This window comes from Ptychodera flava, chromosome 6, assembly GCF_041260155.1.
Source record: "Ptychodera flava strain L36383 chromosome 6, AS_Pfla_20210202, whole genome shotgun sequence".
Taxonomy (NCBI): Eukaryota; Metazoa; Hemichordata; class Enteropneusta; family Ptychoderidae; genus Ptychodera; species Ptychodera flava.
The window spans coordinates 11,411,428-11,431,799 of record NC_091933.1 but is presented as its reverse complement, the minus strand read 5'-3'; the positions used below and the strand labels follow the sequence as shown (position 1 = coordinate 11,431,799).

General features: G+C 37.3%; 1 protein-coding gene and 1 long non-coding RNA gene across 2 annotated transcripts; one reads left to right on the top strand and one right to left on the bottom strand.

Annotated features, from left to right (window-relative positions):
- The first annotated feature begins 13,777 nt into the window (after positions 1–13,777).
- Positions 13,778–18,213, top strand: LOC139134822 (chondroadherin-like protein). Its single transcript, XM_070701885.1, has 2 exons — positions 13,778–14,025; positions 14,414–18,213. Exon 2 carries the CDS (start codon positions 14,421–14,423, stop codon positions 17,544–17,546), a length of 3,126 nt encoding a protein of 1,041 aa, XP_070557986.1. The 5' UTR covers positions 13,778–14,025; positions 14,414–14,420; the 3' UTR covers positions 17,547–18,213.
- On the bottom strand, positions 16,492–20,048 carry LOC139134823 (uncharacterized). Its single transcript, XR_011552883.1, has 2 exons — positions 19,215–20,048; positions 16,492–18,623 (listed from the first exon to the last, which is right to left on the bottom strand). It is a non-coding gene; the product is annotated as an uncharacterized lncRNA (long non-coding RNA).
- Between the last annotated feature and the right edge of the window lie 324 nt (positions 20,049–20,372).

Below are 20,372 nucleotides of genomic sequence, written 5' to 3'. Positions count from 1 at the left end.
GGGCGTGACGTTTTCAAATTATGAGGGGAAGTCGATAGTGCACTTATTAGATACGTCAACATTGCTGAGTCATCAACTCACCAAAAATTGCACTGGATACGTATACTGCAGCCAGACTTGTACTCTATGGTATTGTTCCTGTTTATATGTTTGACCTGATTTACCTAAAGGTTGCATCCTAACTTCTACGATCAAATCACGAATCCAATTTCATTCACGGGATTCTAGACCCAGACTGACCTTTGAATCAGTTCCAAAATTACCACGCACTGAGTATTTGTAGAATCATTTAAGTTATCGAAAAAATGACACAATAGGATAAGCCGTCACTTACTGTTCCGACTGATTTGGTCAATGGAGGCATCATGGGCCAGTGGCTAGAGCAGTGGACTCACGATCACAGGATGGTGAGTTCGAGCCCCGGCATGGCCATGGTGTTGTGTCCTTGAGCAAGGCACTTTATTCCTCATTGCTCCTCCCCACCCAGGAGTGATGGGTACCTGGTAGGACAGTGGTTGTAATGTGTGTGTTTAGCTCTGCTGCGCTTATTGGCTGCACATGTGAGCTGTAGTTTGCTCCCCAGGGAGTTGAGTGGTATCATATTAGGTCCAATGACCAGGGTAATAATAATTGTAAAGCGCCTTGAGCACATGTACTTGTGGATATGTGCACTGTATAAGAACCCAATATTATTATTATTATTATTAAATCTTTTGAGATCATAACTTAACAAGTCTTTGCATCGCGAAGTATAGAAAACAACTCAACTGTACGTTTACCTCACCCAGCAGTTTATTGTTATTTAAATTTTGTCACCAAGGAAAGATAAGCGAAAAATGATCCGGATGTGTCATATGGAACAGTAAAATTGTATCCGCGAATTTTCCACCTTATTGTCACAGCTAGACATGTTTCTGACAACGGATGTAATTAATGGGTCCAATTCGTACTCTCCCTTGTCTAATTTCCCCAGAACGGTATATTAGATGAACCCCTCCTGCTTGTTCCGTGTCAATCGTTACTTCACCTGTCATGTTGTGACCAACTTATGTGTGTCATTCTAATCTAATCGTTGCTGCTATTTGGTACTAAATGTTTCTGATTTGCAATACAAGGATATATATATATATATATATATATATATATATATATATATATATATATAATTTTCAATTACGTGTTCTTACCCAACCAACTCAACTCTCCACTGAGGATCAACTGCAAATGTTCTTAATGCTGAAAGCATTTGTCAGCACTTGGTGTCATGTCGGCACTGGCTGATCATGGTGTATAGCCTATCACATAAATCATTAAATGGGCAAATGAGCAAATTATGACTTACTATAGGTAAAACCAGTATAACTACAGAAATTTGATCAAATTCATTAAGTTTACTTTTGAGAAATAACCTGATATCAGAAAGTTAATAGATATGTACTATAATAAGCATACAGTATTTTCAAAAATCTCAGCATATAAATCTAAGAATTTCTTAAAATTCATTTGTGTTCAACTTTGGTGTATTAAAGGTCTAATTAAAGCAATTCATTAAATATTCAAATGAGCTAACTATCAGAATGTCATGCTCATCAAACTTACAGTAGTGATAGACCTTAGCATGATTAATTAATAGCAGTTTGGTCAAATTCAGTGTGTTAATTATTGATATAATTAATTCGAGGCTTCCTCAGACTTTGAAAAAGCTGATTTGTTCAGTAAATTTTTCAGTTCAGATTTCAAAAACAATATTGATGATGATTTTCTCAATGTCGCCGCTATAATTGATGACCAATGTTCTATTGATATTGATGTCGATAGTTTCAGGAAATTGTTGTGCATTAACACCAACAAAGCTATTGGTTATGATGGCATTCCCATTATACTTTTTAAGGAACATACAAATGAACTCGCTATTTCAATTACCATCTTATTCAACAGGTCAATCAATGAGGGGATTTTCTTGATATTTGGAAACGTGCCAACATTATCCCCATTTTCAAACCAGGAAGTCGTTCGAAAGTTGAAAATTACCGGCCGATACCCATGTTACCCAGTCCGTCCAAAATCTTTGAAAAGATAGTTCACAAATGACTTTTGCACCATGTTTCTAATGTCATATCTGCCAATCGGCATGGATTGTTCCAGGTAGATATTGTATCACTAATTTATCTATTCTTATGAAAGATCTCCTTTTGCAGTTAATAGCAAATCACAATGTGATATTTAATGCATATAAACTGATTTTGCTTGAGCATTCGATAGTATTAATCATAAATTTTACATCATAAGTTGACTTCTTTTGGTGTCCAGGGCACCTATCTGAAATGGTTCAATTCATATCTTCATAATAGGCTAAACAGAGTGATTATAAAAATGCCTTTTCTGTTGTTTCAGGTGTTCCCCAGGGATAGCACCTTGGTCCGCTTTTATTAATTTTTTTTTCATTAATGACATCTGTGACAATCTCGTGTCAGACTCGCTACTTTTGCTAATGACATAAAGATTTATTGCATTATTGATTGGATATGACTCTATAACACTGCAATCTGATATCGACAGAATTGTCAGCCGGTCTGAAACATGCTTATTGAGTCTTAATTCTACCAAATACAAGGTTTCAATTGTTGCATTGAAAAGAAATTCCTTTTTCCCTTAAAAACTCGATACCCATGCATTGAGTAGAGCTAATAGCATGAGAGATCTTGGTGTAATTATTGACCAAAGATCGAATTTTTGTGACCATGTGAATAGCATGATTCAGGGTGGAGAAAAGCTCTTGGATACATTATGAGGAATAGCTATTGTTTTTCAGTGAGCACGTTTTAAAATTGTTGTACTTTACCATGTAAGATCTAAACTTGAATGTGCTTCGGGTATCTGGAATAGCATAAGTATACACCAGTCTGACAGAATTGAAAGAGTGCAGCATAATTTTTTAAAATTTTTTCAATGGCATAAAAATATAACTGATTTTTACTGTTACGACGTTAACTTTTTGTGCAATATTCACATGCAAGTCTAGGCCTCTGCATAACGAATGAGTGTTATAAAAATAACACGGTGACTATGACCATCTACCAGACTTAATCATTGCGTAAATTGTGCCACCTTGGAAAAGATAAGATAAAAATTATCTTGTTTGTTTCATAAAATATATAAATTTATTTGGCATATTCTCCATCAACTCGTTATCATGGGTAAATTTGTACGCTCGATTGTCACTGACCTTCTCAATCTTCAAAGGTTAGGTAAGGCAGAAACACGTTTAATTTGTTCCTAACATACAGAATCGACGTCGAGCTAACTTTTGTGGTAGTCAATTTGCTTTTCGTTGTTGGAATCTATATTGCTAATACCGCGATGCTCTTTCTCTCCGTTTTATTATCATGGTTATAATGACTCGTTAGTGCTTGATCTCATTTCTGTAGTCTTATTGTAAATTTTCCTCAGTAAATGAATCCTCTCGCAGATTTCCATGACAGTTAAATTTATAAACATGTTTGTTGAATAAAGAGTCAGAACATGAAACTTTCGTATAATTCGAGCATTGGTAGTTGCCTTTTATCATTTACCTCTGAAGGTGTACATAACATTTTCCACGTTCCATGCACGGAGAATTTTCTGGTCAATTCCGCATTGGGATATGACATTCTTTGGTTTCGGTGTAATTAAATGGAAATTTGCAACATAAGCTAAACAAAATCGTTGAGAAAAGTCGGTCGAAGGTTTTAACAACTGTTAGTTCACCAGATAAGAGTGACACAAGTACACCACAACCACAGCCATCGACACCAACGACACCAACACCACGATAACATGACAGAATTTATCTTTTTGCACGAGCAGATTTGTTGCCTTCGCTTGACCTAATTTTGCATTTCTTTCAACAGAGAAACCTGTGCATTAGGCATGTCCCCGGATGCAACCATGGTTGAATGCACAACTGTATTGCTGGCGCTGCTCATACTACTTCTGAACAGCAATGGAGCTATGAGTTGTCCTTCAATGTGCAGCTGCGGTTCGAATAGCTATGTCGACTGTGACTTCAGATCCTTGACAGTGATACCCTCGGGTATTCCAGCTGAAACTGTCACCCTTGACCTTGATCACAATAGCATAACATCACTTCCCACAGAGGCGATCAGTTCTTTGACACGGCTGAAGAACTTATATCTCAACAGCAACGCGATTTCAGTCATTTCATCTGGAGCATTCCGTGGACTGACAAGTCTAGAGACATTATACCTTCACTACAATAACATCACGTCACTGTCATCTGACGCCTTCAATGGTTTATCCAGTTTACAGTATCTGTATTTGTACAACAACAAGATAGCAATATTACCATCAGGAATCTTTTCCGGTTAAGTTCGTTAACACGTCTTTACCTCTATAACAATGACATCACAACATTGTCATCTGACGCCTTCAATGGTTTATCCAGTTTACAGTATCTGTATTTGTACAACAACAAGATAGCAATATTATCGTCAGGAATCTTCTTTGGCTTAATTCGTTAACACGTCTTGACCTCTATAACACTGACATCACAACACTGTCATCTGACGACCTAACTGGTTTGTCCAGTTTACAGTATCTGTATTTGCACAACAACAAGATAGCAATATTACCATCAGGAATCTTTTCCGGTTTAAGTTCGTTAACACGTCTTTACCTCTATAACAATGACATCACAACAATGTCACCTGATGCCTTCAATGGTTTGTCCAGTTTACAGTATCTGTATTTGTACAACAACAAGATATCAACATTACCATCAGGAATCTTCTCTGGTTTAAATTCGTTAACACGTCTTCACCTCTATAACAATGACATCACAACAATGTCACCTGACGCCTTCAATGGTTTGTCCAGTTTACAGTATCTGTATTTGTACAACAACAAGATATCAACATTACCATCAGGAATCTTCTCCGGTTTAAATTCGTTAACACGTCTTTACCTCTATAACAATGACATCACAACAATGTCACCTGATGCCTTCAATGGTTTGTCAAGTTTACTATATCTGTATTTGTACAACAACAAGATATCAACATTGCCATCAGGAATCTTCTCTGGTTTAAATTCGTTAACACATCTTCACCTCTATAACAATGACATCACAACATTGCCATCTGACGCCTTCAATGGTTTGTCCAGTTTACGATATCTGTATTTGTACAACAACAAGATATCAACATTACCACCAGGAATCTTCTCTGGCTTAAATTCGTTAAGAAAGTTACGATTAGAAAGAAATGAAATCACAGCAGTTGCCAAGCTTACCAACTTACCACAGCTTACTTACTTGAACCTGAATAATAATAGCATCCCCACATTGCAAGATGGGGTGTTGAAAGATTGACGAAGCTAAGTACTCTTTACCTGCAAAACACCTGCATCGAAATATATCCCCTTCAGCATTCCGGGGATTGATTAATCTCACATATTTGTATCTTAACAACAACAAACTCCAAGCATTGCTAATTGCGGTCTTCGATGATATGAAAACAGGATCACACACCTACGTTTATCTACGTGACAATCCATGGGCATGTGATTGCCGCCTCCGTGGACTGCGACAGTGGGTCGAGGATAAAAGAGAGACAATCAACATTAACCTACATGGGTTCACGTGCCGAACACCACAGACTTATGTCGGACTTGATTTCATGGATATTTCAGAAGAGAATATGACATGTACATCTCCTGAGTTCTCCGAACTCATAAGATGGATTGACGTTGATGAAGGCGATACCGTAGAATTGACCTGTAATGCAACAGGTGTGCCTGAACCAAATGTTTCTTGGATGACCCCAAATGGAGACATTGTAAATAAAAGCAGCAACAACAACGACACAAGTGTTGAATTCGGCGATCTGGCGCTTAACAACCAAGGTACAATTGTTATATTGAGATCTCAGATGAAGCATTCCGGATTATATGCATGCATAGCTGTAAACTTACAAGGCAACGCGGCTTGCATTAAACATTTGCGTATCGTTCAGAAAGTGATATCTTCCACCAAATACAGTACGACGGCTATGGATCACAACGCTACAATACCGATTTCTAACGCAAAATCGATTTCAGAACACAAAAGCACCGTAGGCATAGCAACCGGAACATTCTTTGCCGGACTTTTTTTAGGTGTAGGTGTGATAATTATGATTTTGATGATCGCTGTTATAAGGAACCGCACGAGTACAGAAGGTAACTGTCAAGAACAAACATCAAACCTTACGGTCAGATTCAGTGACTTAAAGGACGCCTTCAAAAGTCGACACGATAGCGAAAAAAGCAATGATAGCATTGTTGATTTGAATACCACTGTCAAGAAAAATGAGGGTGCTGATGTAGCAAATCGAGGGGAAATAACTGATGGATATTTAAGCCTCCAGAAATATCTGATCAACTTTCACAAACGCAAATCTATGAAAATGCAAATGCGATGGAAACGGGTGATTCAACATACACCTCTATCTCACCTGATACAAGGGCTCCTGCTCATATGTATGAAACCGTTACATGAAATTAGATCAGGCAAGACGTCACAGTTCCTCAGATCGAAAAGTAAATTACTAGTAAAATAAAAATAGTCAAAGATTATCAACTGTTTCGCGATTATCAACACAAAGCTGAACGTATTGTGGCAACGTGACAAACAATACTCGATTTGAAAATAAGAATATGCTACTATACGAAATTGTGTTTATTAGACAATACTTGTCGAACGACGGTAATATGTAAATGACGAGAATATGTAAATGATGACAAATTGTAAAAAGGCAAGGCATACCCCTGATGAGGTGAAACAAAGCCGCAGTTCTAACGGATTTAAAATAAAGTTTACATACGTGAATTGACAAGGGTCATCGGTAAAATGATGTTATGTACATGATGTCAAGTATTCCTTTAAAAGACATCAAAGGAATATATGTAATGTTCCATTTCCATGGTATATATACTAGTATAGAGATTTACAATGCAATTCATTTTATATTCCTTTGATTCTAAGACTCTTTGCCCATCAGCTTTGCGTAAGCAGGGATTCACTGTACGACATATACATGAAGAACACTTTGCGAAATTATTGTTACGAGAGGAAATGTGTTTTCTCAAAGGTTTCTCCATATCGTTTTGCAGCAACTGGACCCCCTGGAAATACGCTAATTTGTAACACTCTACAGTATTGGCACAGTCTTCTTCAACTTTTCTTACTCTTATCCTTCAATTAATGTGGAATATAATGGTAATATTTGGATATTTGGGGGCTATAACAGCTCTACATCACTCTCGTTTTGCCGCTTGAGGATTTTTATCGTGTGTTCTATATGTTAGCAGCCTTTCTCGAGTCAATGATGTACGTATCCGTAGTGATAACCTCGTAATATGTTTAACGATACAAGTAATGTAGAACATGTATTTTGAACAAAGTAAATTCAATTATGGTTGATAACTAAAGGATAGCTTTCTTTCGAAGTATCTTGTAATGCTAGTTAAGTACGTTAAAAGATTTTGATCACATTTTAACATGAATTGTTGGCAGTGGTAAACTGATGTCGATTTTGGTGTGAGTAATTTCGCTTATTATATGTTGAATATTTCTGTTGTTAAGTTCAAGAAGTTACATTCAATTTTAGTTTAATTAGCATTTTTAGAAATGAGTTAACTTCCGAAATTTCACCTTGTATCACTAAAAGTTTGAATATTTTGTGGAACTATGACATGATGATATGGCCATTATCGTCATACTTTTCAGATATTAATATTTGCAACAGGTGTCAATACAAATACAGATCCGTGCAGAGTTTAGCCAGCTGTAGTAAAACTGAAGGAAACAATTAGGTTATTACTTTAATACATTTTGGTTTACTTTTTGAATTTGTACGTAATTGAAGTATATTATTAATATTTAGCTGTAATACGCTTGGAACTAATTCGGGATAATTGGATTTTCACATTTTTTTAAATTTCTCAAAAGTTTTAGGTGCCAGATAGTTGAATGTTGCAAAAATACAAATTACACATGAAAACAAGTGTGTAATGTTCAAAGAAAAGCAGATGAGATCACACTTGTAGATTAAATCGGCATAACTTCACCATCCAATTATCACAAACTTGTTCCAATCGTTTTTTGTTCCCTTATTGTAAGTAGTTCCCATATTTTAGTATTGATATTAATACCTGACACGAACCGAGAGATTTCTTTGGTCTTACAACCCATTTAATGTCTTTTTTAATCTTTTATACAGTAATGATATAAAGTTAATTTTCAGCAGTGTGCAGCAACATAAGGGTCAGATGATCATGCTTGTGAGTGGACGTTGATTTCCGTGCTGGACTTGTTCTCCTCCCTTTTCTCATAACCCCAACATACATACGTACGGACACACATACATAGACGCACACACACACACACACACACATCCATCCATCCATCCATCCATCCATCCGTCCGTCCGTCCGTCCGTCCGTCCGTCCATCCATCCATCCATCCATCCATCCATACATACATACATACATACATATATACATACATATGTCTCAGTGTGTGGTTTTACGAGTGCGCAATATACTTTGATTTGATTGGATACCAGGATAATTGTCTTATCGTGATTGGTCGTTTTGTATTTTATATGTTGGTTGAATGTGCGCTGAGTGTTTGTCACGTTTTCATCTGACTGACTTTCATTTAGCCAATCATTACACTGTACATATCGCATTTGTATCTTAATCCACCAATAGAAACACACACACGTCGCAGTACTTGCACGTTTTGTGTACATCTGTATGTCTCATTTGCATTTTTATCCACCAATAGTAATACAGACGTAGCATTACTTGCACCTTTTGCCACGTTTCAGTCCGTTAAAAGCAAAAGTGGGAGGAAACGTGCTTCAGTTCAAGCCTGTAGCCAGAACGGCAACATGTAAAACTGTGTTTCTGTATATTTCAGGTTAGTAGTTATATTTTTCACAGCCAGTTATATTTTCACAATTTTAATGTACTTTTGCAACTCAGTACTGGAATAATTCAGTTAGTTTCTGTTTAATGTTTAATGTGAAAGCGTTGTAATTAGTCTTTTGTCAAAATAGTTCTTTCTGTCGGGATTATATATGTATGTACGTGTATTTTCTTCTGCAAACAGTGTATTTTCTAATGAAAGTGTTTTGTGTTTTGTATAGTTCAGTTCAAGCCTGTAGCCAGAACGGCAACATGTAAAACTGTGTTTCTGTATATTTCAGCATAATAAAAGTTGGCTGTTTCAACTGCCATTGCTGGAGTGCCGTGTATCCATGTAAGAGCGGAACCGTGACAGATACATACATACATACATACATACATACATACATACATACATACATACATACATACATACATACATACATACATACATACATACATACATACATACATACACCAAAGTATACATGGACTTTAACTTTCCATTTTTTAAACTTAAAATTTTGAATAACAAATGAAATAAACAGAAAGGTGCGATCTTCTCTGTCAAAGTTTGTTTCTTTTGAAAAGGAGACAGGAAGATTCGATTCAGTCATCAAACTCTTCTGTAAATGTAATATAATAATCATTAATAAAGAGATCAAAGTGAGAATGTGAAGATGCATCTCTTTTTATTGACCTCCGTTCATTCAAATTCGATCAATGGACACACCACAGGTCAGTAATTGTTTGTACAGAGAAAGACTGTATGTTGTATTTGGCGATGCGTTTCAGTAGGTATACTCTCGGAAAAAGACCATCTATAGTTTTCAAGTTGTTACGTAACAATTACGTTTCTTCAATATGCTGGTCATCATTGTGAGCTGTTGTTGATACAGTTTCAGAATCGACTGAATATGAAAATAACAGGGAATAGATTGGCTTATGACTGTTATGATCGGTAAACCTAGACACAGATTCCTATTATGTGGAATTGAAATATCAAAAACTTCTTCTTGGGCATTATAACGTCACAGATATCGAGTGAGCAAAGTATGCGACATGAGGTAAAATTTACATTTCTTCTCGTTTTCAGCTGTTTATGTTGAGGAAATATAAGCATAAAACAGAAGACGACTTGTTTCAAGATTTACAACTTTTTATTTAATGAGCTATTCTGTTATTTGGTCGGAAATAGTTAATTTTATGACAGAGATTCAAATACCGTCAAAGTAATCGGTCCACAGTAAACCGATGTCAAGGTCTCGCACTTAAACAATTTCAAATCATTTGATTCATGATAGTTTGATCTAAGAGAAGATAAATTTCTCTTAAAATTTGTCACTTTCTCTAATGTCCATTTCCCTTTTGAAATTAGTGTCTGAGAAGACAGACATGAGTGGATTGTTTCGGTATGCCCCTCCGGGAAAGTTGTGATTTACTAGCAAATTATTTGTGATACCATAAGACGAAAATGAATCTCTTAAGTTGTCTATTTGACTAGTCAGTATTTTCTGCCAAGGTTCATATGAAAACAACAGTGAACTATAAAAGGGTAACGTTTGTACGTTATGCAGTTTTTTGGTGATTTGGCTCTTTAAAGAGGGCTAAATCTGACAACAGAATACCATGTGTAATTGTCTTTCTCATCTGCATTGTACAAAAAAACCCATCGCTATCAAGACTTTATGGATATAAACGAATGGTGATCGTTGATATCAGTATAACATCGCATACAGACGTACAGAGGAACCAGAAATAGAGGGCGAGGGCGAAAGCAAGGCAAAAACCGAGATGCATGGCTGAAGCAGTTGCCGGCAGTCTGCGTCAATATAGAGCCCATGGAGGTTTTTGATATATTGGAATTGGCAATGGCAATTTGAATCACAGACCCTCGAGAAAAGAGGGTGTGTTATGTCACTACCGCCTCGTCTCTGTGTAGTCTCATCTGTATCCTGAGCAAGCATTTCAGGCGTGAAATGCGACTTCATGACTGTTCTATCAAAAGTTTTATGTCCATTTCTGATCAATAGAGCTGACAAATCACTGAAAGCTGTTAGTATTCCTTAATATTGTGAAATCCTTCAGGTAAGGTTGTGTTCACAAAAACGGTGAGGGGTGGGCTGGAGGAATTCAGGGGAATTCGAAATTTTTGGGTAGTAGAGGGGGACTTGAAGTTTTGGTCTGCCAATGCGTGCAATGGGGGACCTGAAAATTTTTCATTCTCTTTTACTTTTTACATGTTCCGATTCAAAGGCTTTGTAGGTAATTCAATGAAAAATGAATAACATTTTAATGTCATCCAATTGTTCTAATGTTAGTTGTAATTAAACAAAATCTAGAACCATTCTGTCACATTTCATGACTTTCATCTCGAAAAATCTAAACATGTATGATTTGTCGTAAAAATACAAACTTGGGCCTAGTAACGGGGCAGAAGCTGCAACTGTTGAATGATTTTTGCAATATTTCTATGCAATATATCAACTACACTTTCTTGCTGTCTCCCTTCAGCATGCTGAAACAAACAATATTTAATTTAATTTTCTAAATTTTCACATTCTCATCGTAAACTATTGTAAAAGCAAACATTTGAACAGTAAAGACTAATTTAAATGAAAATAAATTGTGACTAAATTGGTTCATACATTTTCAACCAAATTTGCCGTTATTACACCCAAAATTTCTGAGATGAGGGCGTTTATTTGATGGAATAGTTTAAGTTGAACTTCCAGTATTGTCAATTTTGAGTAACATCTAAAACAACTTTAGAAACATTTTTGGTAGGTCACTGAGCTCAGTGTTTTACAATTTGGCAATAAGCCAGTGATTCACAATTTGCATACTCTCTCACGGTCGTTATTTTATGTGCTCTTTAGCAGGTGCCATTAACCTGGTCAGAGTTGGATAACGCAAGTCGGCTGAGACTGATAAATCCAAAGAAATTCACTGATGCGTTTAAAAATCAATTTAAGAACTTGCCTTAAGAATATAACTCTAAAAACTGCTAATATTTGGGGAGACTTGAAACATTGTGATCATATAGAGGGTGGATTTGAATTTTTTTAGGGTATTGAGGGGGGAATCAAGGAAAAAAATAAGATCTCAATCGCGATTCCTCCAAACCCCTTAATCGTTATTTTTCAACGTAGTCTAAAATGTTCATTTTTTTCGGAACAAAGGAAAAACTGCATGTAAAAATTTAATGCTCAGTCTCAGTCTACCTCCGTCAACAATGGTCCGATTTACGACGCGCTGCCAGACATTTCCCGATCTCTAGTAGTGGCAGATACATGTATACTACACTGGGCAAAGCTTTCATATAAATATAGCATGCAGATACCTCGCCCTAAACATGTTAAATTTCCTAAAAGTTGCACGATTAGAATGTTTTTTAGAGCATCCAAGAAAAATAAATGTTTCATTATGATACATGATATGTATACAAAAACATTTGCCATTGAGCTACATTTTTATCGACGAATCATTTTTACAGAAATGTAACGACTGTGTCAGTGACCTTAGCAACATTTCAGATGCATTTTGTTTAAATATGATGATGTTCGATCATTAGTAGACACTTTTTATTTTAGTTTTAAAGCAGGAATGTTCTCATAATGAATGTGTTACATGCAGGCTTATGAGGTATTGAGAAAATCATATATTAACTTTTTTTAAAAGTTGAATGCTGTTTCTAAAGTTGTTTTTAAATTATCAAGGTACGTACGTACGTAACTTTTAAAGAGACCTGTGGCCCTGAAGAATACCTAGAGGTAAATCTATGTCGGAGCCAGAGGTCTCTCATTGCTCAGTTGAGATCAGGTACGCTCCCCTTGCGTATTGAAACGGGTAGATTTCAAGACCTAGACGTAGAAGATAGAATTTGTGAATTTTGTGATTTGCGTACCCCAGAAACGGAAACGCATTTTCTGTTTTACTGTAAGGCATATGACCATCATCGTAGAATATTATATGACAAAATTATAGAAAAATTAGCAAACTTCAGTGACTTATCAGACCCTGAAAAGTTAAAATTTTTATTTACAAATTGTTGTAGACCGTTAGCACGCTTTGTTGAAGCAGCTTATACTGACAGGAAAACTTTTTTGTATCACCAGTGCTAATTTATTGTACTTTACTGCTTTGAAGTGACCTGTAAGCCCGTGTGGGCTGGTTGCACGTATTGTATTTTTACAGTTTTGCATTTTGTATTTTGTCTCAGTTGCAGCGGAGAGCTGCGAGTGCAAATGTCACTATAATAAATATCCATACCATACCATATTTATATCAGGCATAGACGTATGTTTCCACCATTCACTTGTAAAATCAAAAGTGCCGCACTTTGAAAACACCGAATGCTTGTTGAATACTGGAAATAAAGTTCGGGTGACCATTTTAACGAACAAACGTCTTTCTACATCATTGTACACATTGAACCGATGATGTTACACACTTAACAATTATATCGTGCATGTGTCTTCAGAAGGAAAATGAACTGGGAAGTATAATTGATAGAGTGAAAAATATTACTTTTTCGTGTGTACTGAGTCTCCCTATAAGGCGGACTGTGTTATCGGACAAAATAGCTTGAAAGGTGTAGGGTACTGTCTGTGGTAGTCTACGCACTTACAATAGCTGGCACTCAGTAAAAAATAGTATCGGTATCAACACAATTTACTGTTCATTGACCTTCCCTCACAAAGGTCGTCCTTTCATCTCCTTGACAGCAGGCTTTATTCATGAATCGCCTGAAGGCGAAAAGCGGCAGCCTGAGACTGCTTTCATTGTGTTCGAACTGTTTCCACCACAAACAGGTACACGGCGCCTCCATGCATTGGATCGTGGGAATAGCAAAATGTTTTGAGTGATAAATACATGTAGGTTCTCAGTTCATCGAGGTCAGGCGCAGATCCACCCATTGCTCTATTAAATTTAAATAGGTCGCCTACGCGAAAAGGACGTGTGGGGCGCATGAGGACATCTCGGACAACACTCTACATGGAAAAAGGCTTAAAGGAAATTGATATTGATGCATAACACAAGGACAAGCATACTGGACGTTAATGTGAACTAACAGTGAGTACAGTTAATTTTTAAACACTACAGCCCTCATTCTTCTTGTTAATAGGCCTTAACAAACAAAATGATGTCAAATAAATACTCCTCTTAACGGTATTGTCTAACAGCCTTTCAAATCACGGGCGCCTGGCTAGCCGCGAATCCACTATATCATGATACAACATAATTCGCGAAGCAACTAGCCAGACGCCTGTGTTTTACTAGTAAATGTGTTGACAGACTCGTCCAATCGAAACTAAGCCGTAACTCCACACCTTCAGCTGTTGATTTATCCTGTGTACATGGTCGATCATTACAAGGCACAAGATTATTCGGCTAAAACTGAACTGGTACGGAGTGGAATTGTTTAATAATGTCGTTCGTGTTCCTTATTCTTTTCATTCAGATCAAAAATGCTGGCACGACTTGGTGGCGTTCTTCTCGTCGTAGGTGTTGCGTTCTGTGTCAGTGCAAATGGATGTCCTACGGCATGCAGTTGTGACCTAAACACAGTTTACTGTGCGTCAAAATACCTTACAGAAATTCCATCGGATATTCCAAGCACGAAAGTACTAAATCTTAACCGGAATGCGATCACCTCTGTTCCAAATAACATTTTCGAGAACCTAACCACATTACATACACTCCAGGTCTCAAACAACGTGATAGACACGATTGACCAAGATGCATTTCGTGGGTTGTCAAGTCTCTGGATACTGGACCTTCATTCAAATGAGCTTAAAACGTTGCCACACGACGTCTTTAACCATTTAGAGAGTCTCGGCGTGTTGAATCTGAACAACAACCACCTCGTATCTTTGCCATTGTTATACAGTCGACCGAGTTTATCGAGCTTACAAGTGGAGAACAACGCCCTCGACGGGGTAGACACAATACAAGACCTTCCCAATTTACGTGTGTTAAATCTAAATGGAAACAAAATCACGCACTTTCCAGAGAATGCACTGTCTGGCTTACCAAGCCTGAAGAACGTTAAACTGGATGACAATTTCATAGAAGAAATCCCAGAGAATTTCTGCAACAACTCTTTAGATATTGACTATTTCTACATAAAGAACAACAAACTCAGTACAATTCCAAGTGATGAAACGTTCGGGTTATCACCGGTTCGATATCTCTACTTCAGCAAAAACGGCGTAACTTCGCTATCTGCAAATGCATTCGGGAAGTTCTATAGACTTACCTTTTTATATTTAGATAACAACGAACTTAAAAGTGTCCACAGCGACGCTTTCTCAAATCTAGCAACCCTGCAAATGTTGCATCTTGAAGGAAACGAGATTGGTTTCCTGCCGAACGACGTCTTCTCACGTCTCTCCAGCTTAAGATATCTATATATTCAAGACAATAAACTTCAACGCATCGCGGAAGGCACATTCCGAGGTCTTGAAGCGATGCAAACTTTAATTCTCCAAGACAACCTGATTTCTTCTCTTTCCAGTTACGGTTTCGCTGAACTTGGTAATTTGAGGTCACTGTACCTTCAGAACAATTATCTGGAATATTTTGAAGACAACGCGTTTTCTGGCCTAGACAGCTTGCAAACATTATACTTACAAAATAACAGCTTGAACATTATTCGCGAAAATGCCTTCAACGGACTGGTGAATTTGATATATCTCGATCTCCGAGATAATAAAATCGGTGATTTAGAAGACTATGCACTTAACGGATTAGAAGCTACGAAAACTATTTACCTCCAGAACAATAAACTCACGTCTCTCCGGAAAGACGCATTTGCTGGACTTACGAGTTTGGCTTTTCTTTATCTCCAGGACAACAAAATCGAATGGCTAGAAGATGGGGTCTTCAGAGGGCTGGAGAGACTGGAAAGTTTGCATCTACAAAACAATGAAATTAATTCTGTAAAAAGCGGCAATTTTGTGGAGCTCTCATCTTTAAAGTATTTGGATCTGCGTGACAATAGAATTAGATCGCTGCCTGGCGGTGCCTTTTCCGGATTGAACGATTTGCACACGCTTCATCTGCAACGCAACGTGATAAATTCGATAAATGGAAATGTTTTTGCAGGATCCGGTAAGTTAAAGTACTTGCATTTACAAGAGAACGAAATCGAATCTCTGTCGCAAGAGGTCTTTTCGGGATTGAGAAACCTGTACAGCCTTCATCTGAACCACAACAAGCTGAAATCTTTGCCTGAGACTACGTTTGCTGGGCTCGATAGTTTGAAAGAATTGTTCCTCAATGATAACCAACTCGAAACCCTCCCTGGTGAGATATTTTCCGGTATTGTGAGCCTAAAACGTCTCTACATACAGTCCAATATGTTGAAGACTCTGCCATCCGGGTTGCTGAGTAAGTTGGGAAACCTGACGAAATTAAAGCTGGGCGGCAACAACCTGGACGAACCACCGAATCTACATGGAACCCTTGAATTAGGCACCTTGAGTTTAGCTCACAATAACATCGAGTTCATCCCGGAGGGTTTTTTCGACGTCAGCGCAAACGTGAGGAAACTTGACATGAGTTTCAACAAACTGGCCAAAATACCAAATTTCTCAAGATCGTCATCATTTTTCTCGACGTCGAACTTTCAAACTATTGAAATTAATTTTAGCGGTAATCCCATAGGAATGCTCGAATCGCACGCATTCGATGGTCTGCGTCCGCGAGACGCCCTCGATCTAAAGCTTTACTTATCGAACATGAATCTTACTGAAATTAATAAGGGGGCTTTCCGAGGCCTGGATCTTAATGAGCTTTGGATTGATCTTCAAGAGAACCAACTTTCAACACTTGATGGTGAAACATTTTCTCATCTCTTCACGAATTCAGTCAACCCACTTTTGAATGCTAAGTTTGATGGGAACCCGTGGTCGTGTGATTGCTATCTCTCTGGTTTCAAGGATTGGTTGGACGATGTCGCCATTAATATGTCTGTTATCTTACATGGTATGCAATGTGAAAGTCCATATCCACACTCAGGATATGACGTCATTAGTATAAGTTCCAACGAACTGATATGTTCACCACCGATGATTAATAACACAGTACTGTCCGTATCCGCCTTTGAAAAGGATCAAATAATTTTGCACTGCAACGTCATCGGGTCGCCAAGTCCAGAATTATATTGGATCACTCCGCTGGGTGTCGAGGTGTCCTACGGTGAGCAGTTAGATCTGTCAATGATGCAAGTATCAAAAAACAACGATTTAATGATAAATACTGTACGGAAAGAAGATGCTGGGACTTATGTTTGCGTCGCACAGAATGTAAACGGCACGGCGGTCGGCCTGAGGAATCTCGAATTAGTTTACGAAGTCACGCCTACTGAACCCGTGTACTATATCAACGAGACGTGCGGGGATGTAAACGTAGGGGTGATTGCTGGGTCAACTGTCGCGGGCTTTATTCTCGGTATTGTCTGCACAATAATTGCGGCTGTTGTCATTGCCCGAGTGAACGCAAGGAAGAAATACAAAGTTGATGAACAATCCGAGAACGAAATGAAATTTAGCGATTTGAAACAAGAACAGGATAGAATCGACGAACTTTAGTGATGTAGCTTTGGAATACTGAAAGGGTTAATATCCAGGATAAGGGGTTCTACGACTAAACCCAGTCTTAAAGCCTTTTCCGTAGAAAAGACGTATGGTGAGATGATATGACCAACAAACACAACCAAATATCACACATTGAAACACGCAGCAAGAAATATAATTAGCATAATGTATAGACCTGCGCTGCAGACGTACGTACGTAAAGCCGATGTAGATCGAGGTACCTGCACTTGCAGATCAACAGCACCATAATAACTAAATGTTTGCATTGAATAGACAAGTGTATGTACAAGGGGCGATGCCCTATAAATTCAGATCTCAGTGTTGAGGTAATATATGCCTCCAAAGCGAAAGCGAAAGGCTTAAATTTTTTGCTAAACTTTCTTCAAGGAAACTTCCAACCATTCCATCAAGAATAACAATAAGGGGTCACTGTGCAAATCTTTTGTACTGTGGAAACATATTGCCTTAAATTTACAGATACTTGAAATTCAAAAGGGATGCAATCCCTGTATATCATGAGAAAACTATTCGATTGTCACAAAAATAAGACGGTGGAAATTTTATTCACTACAAGCGGATGTTTGGTGATTCTGAAAATAAATAAAGCGCAGATTATATGCAGATCCTCAACAAAGTTATTTAAATGAAGAAATAATAGAAATATACTTAGCTTTGAAGCCTCTATAGCTGCGAATTTTATGCATTAGTTTCATGATTTTATTTTCAAATCAAAGTTGGTTCGTGTAAACGTGCTACTGAAGAACGTGTATGGAAGTATCACTGCTCGCTGATTTGGACCATGCTTACACGTTTAAACAGGATGAAAAATAAATGGGTGCCGCACTTCATAAAATGGTGCCCCCACGTAAAAGGATAAAAAAACAGTATTTCCTACACATACACATCGTGATCATAAAAGTAACAAGCACGATGCCATTTACTTGACTGCACAACACATGATGGCTAACATTTTGTTGTTGTAATCTTTCCTTTCTCTGTCACATGATAATGACTTGTTTTTAAAAATGGCGAGAAGTCTATGATGTCAAAACGTTTGAATTTACATGCCACCTGAGAACATATTTACATGCTAAGAACATATGTGCTCTTTAAAACTGATTATAATGTAGAATGCTATGTGTCGATGTGTCTCTCTCGTAGACAGCGATCTTTATTGGCTCAATTTAGAACCGGTGTTTTGCCTTTACGAATAGAAACTGGAAGATATAGGGGAGAAGCTGTTGACAATAGAATCTGTATTTTCTGTAATCAAAATGCTGTAGAAAATGAGACGCACTTTCTTTTCCATTGTAATCTGTATGACGATTTGAGGGAAATGTATTTAAATTTAAATACTGATTATCAATCTTTGACATCAGATACTGAGAAATGTAAATTTTTGATGTCTAGAAACGTTAGGGGGATATCAAAGTTTATTGAACATGCATTTACAAGGAGAAAAGAGCGTTTATATGGGAATGTTTGAAAGCGTATTGTTTTCCGCTTAAAATGCCCTCGTGACCTATATTTTGAATTGTCTTAAAAGTGACATATAAGCCCATTGGGTGGAGATGTTAACCTTATGCTGAACTGTATTCTTTTGGAACCATTATATCTCATGTCACTATAATAAACTTAACTAACTAACTAACTACATGCCACCTTCGACACTTATGACAGGTGTATACACTTTTTCAGTCTCTAATGGGTCTTATTCAAAGAAAAATCTTTGAAAGCAAGATATTTTTTTAGATCATTTTATTACATTCGCAGCTATTGGGCTTTAAGGGGGAGTCAACAAATATTTCCCGATTTCAAGCACAAATGTACCACTGCAAGCATTTTGAATTGTAAATATTAAATTCTCTCGATTGATTCTTATACACATTAACTGTACACATAGGAGATACATGTTCCATGAGAATTGCACTTCTGTCAGGACATGTTTATTCCATAATGTTGTATGTTGATAGTAAATCTGTTGTAATTTCATATACAAGAGTGATTAAGAAATCTACATTTGTTAAGAAAAGTGTTCAAAGTTGCAAACAGCTTTCACTTTTCATTAAATCAGTTTGTTCATAATTCCATGGGAGAGCATATCACACCATGTCTACCCGCACGTTGTTTAAATCGGCTGGTTGACAACTCCAGGAATAGTAATGTACTGAATATTAGATTTCATGGTCTATCTGTCTATTATTAAAATGCAAATGTAAGTCAACCACATTGCTTCGAGCATCCAGTTCGATTCTTCTGTCTCAGTGTATCTCTCTATGCATGTCACATCTGTTTACCTACCTACATATTTATTTCATTTGAATATCTTTAATAGCCTGCGAATCTCGCAGTAACCTACTTTATCAGGAATAAACCCGCCCGATTCCCTTCACTTCCTTGGGTACCAGCCTGAGGTTGAAGTAAGAAAAATACGTGCCCAACAGCCAACGTAGTCAAATAACTAAGACATACAAAGGGTGGAAGGGACGGTTCTGAAATATTTCTTTTCGCCATCAAATATTTCCCCAATAATTCACCGCTAAACCTTCACATAAGCGATGCACGTCGTTGATGAGCATGGCAATATACTGACATCAGTATGACGACGACCAAACCTATGAAAATGCCAAAATTTCAGTGGCGACTGTACGCTGTACCTATACAAAGCAGAACACGGGGGCAATAGTTATAACGTGTGTTTTAGTTATCCTGATAGCTAGTGGTAAATTTAGAATTTTGTATATAGTATTAACGAAAGGTCTCCTGTTACTTTTGTTCAAAATTACCAACGTTGTCCGATTTGAGTCTGTTACTATCGAC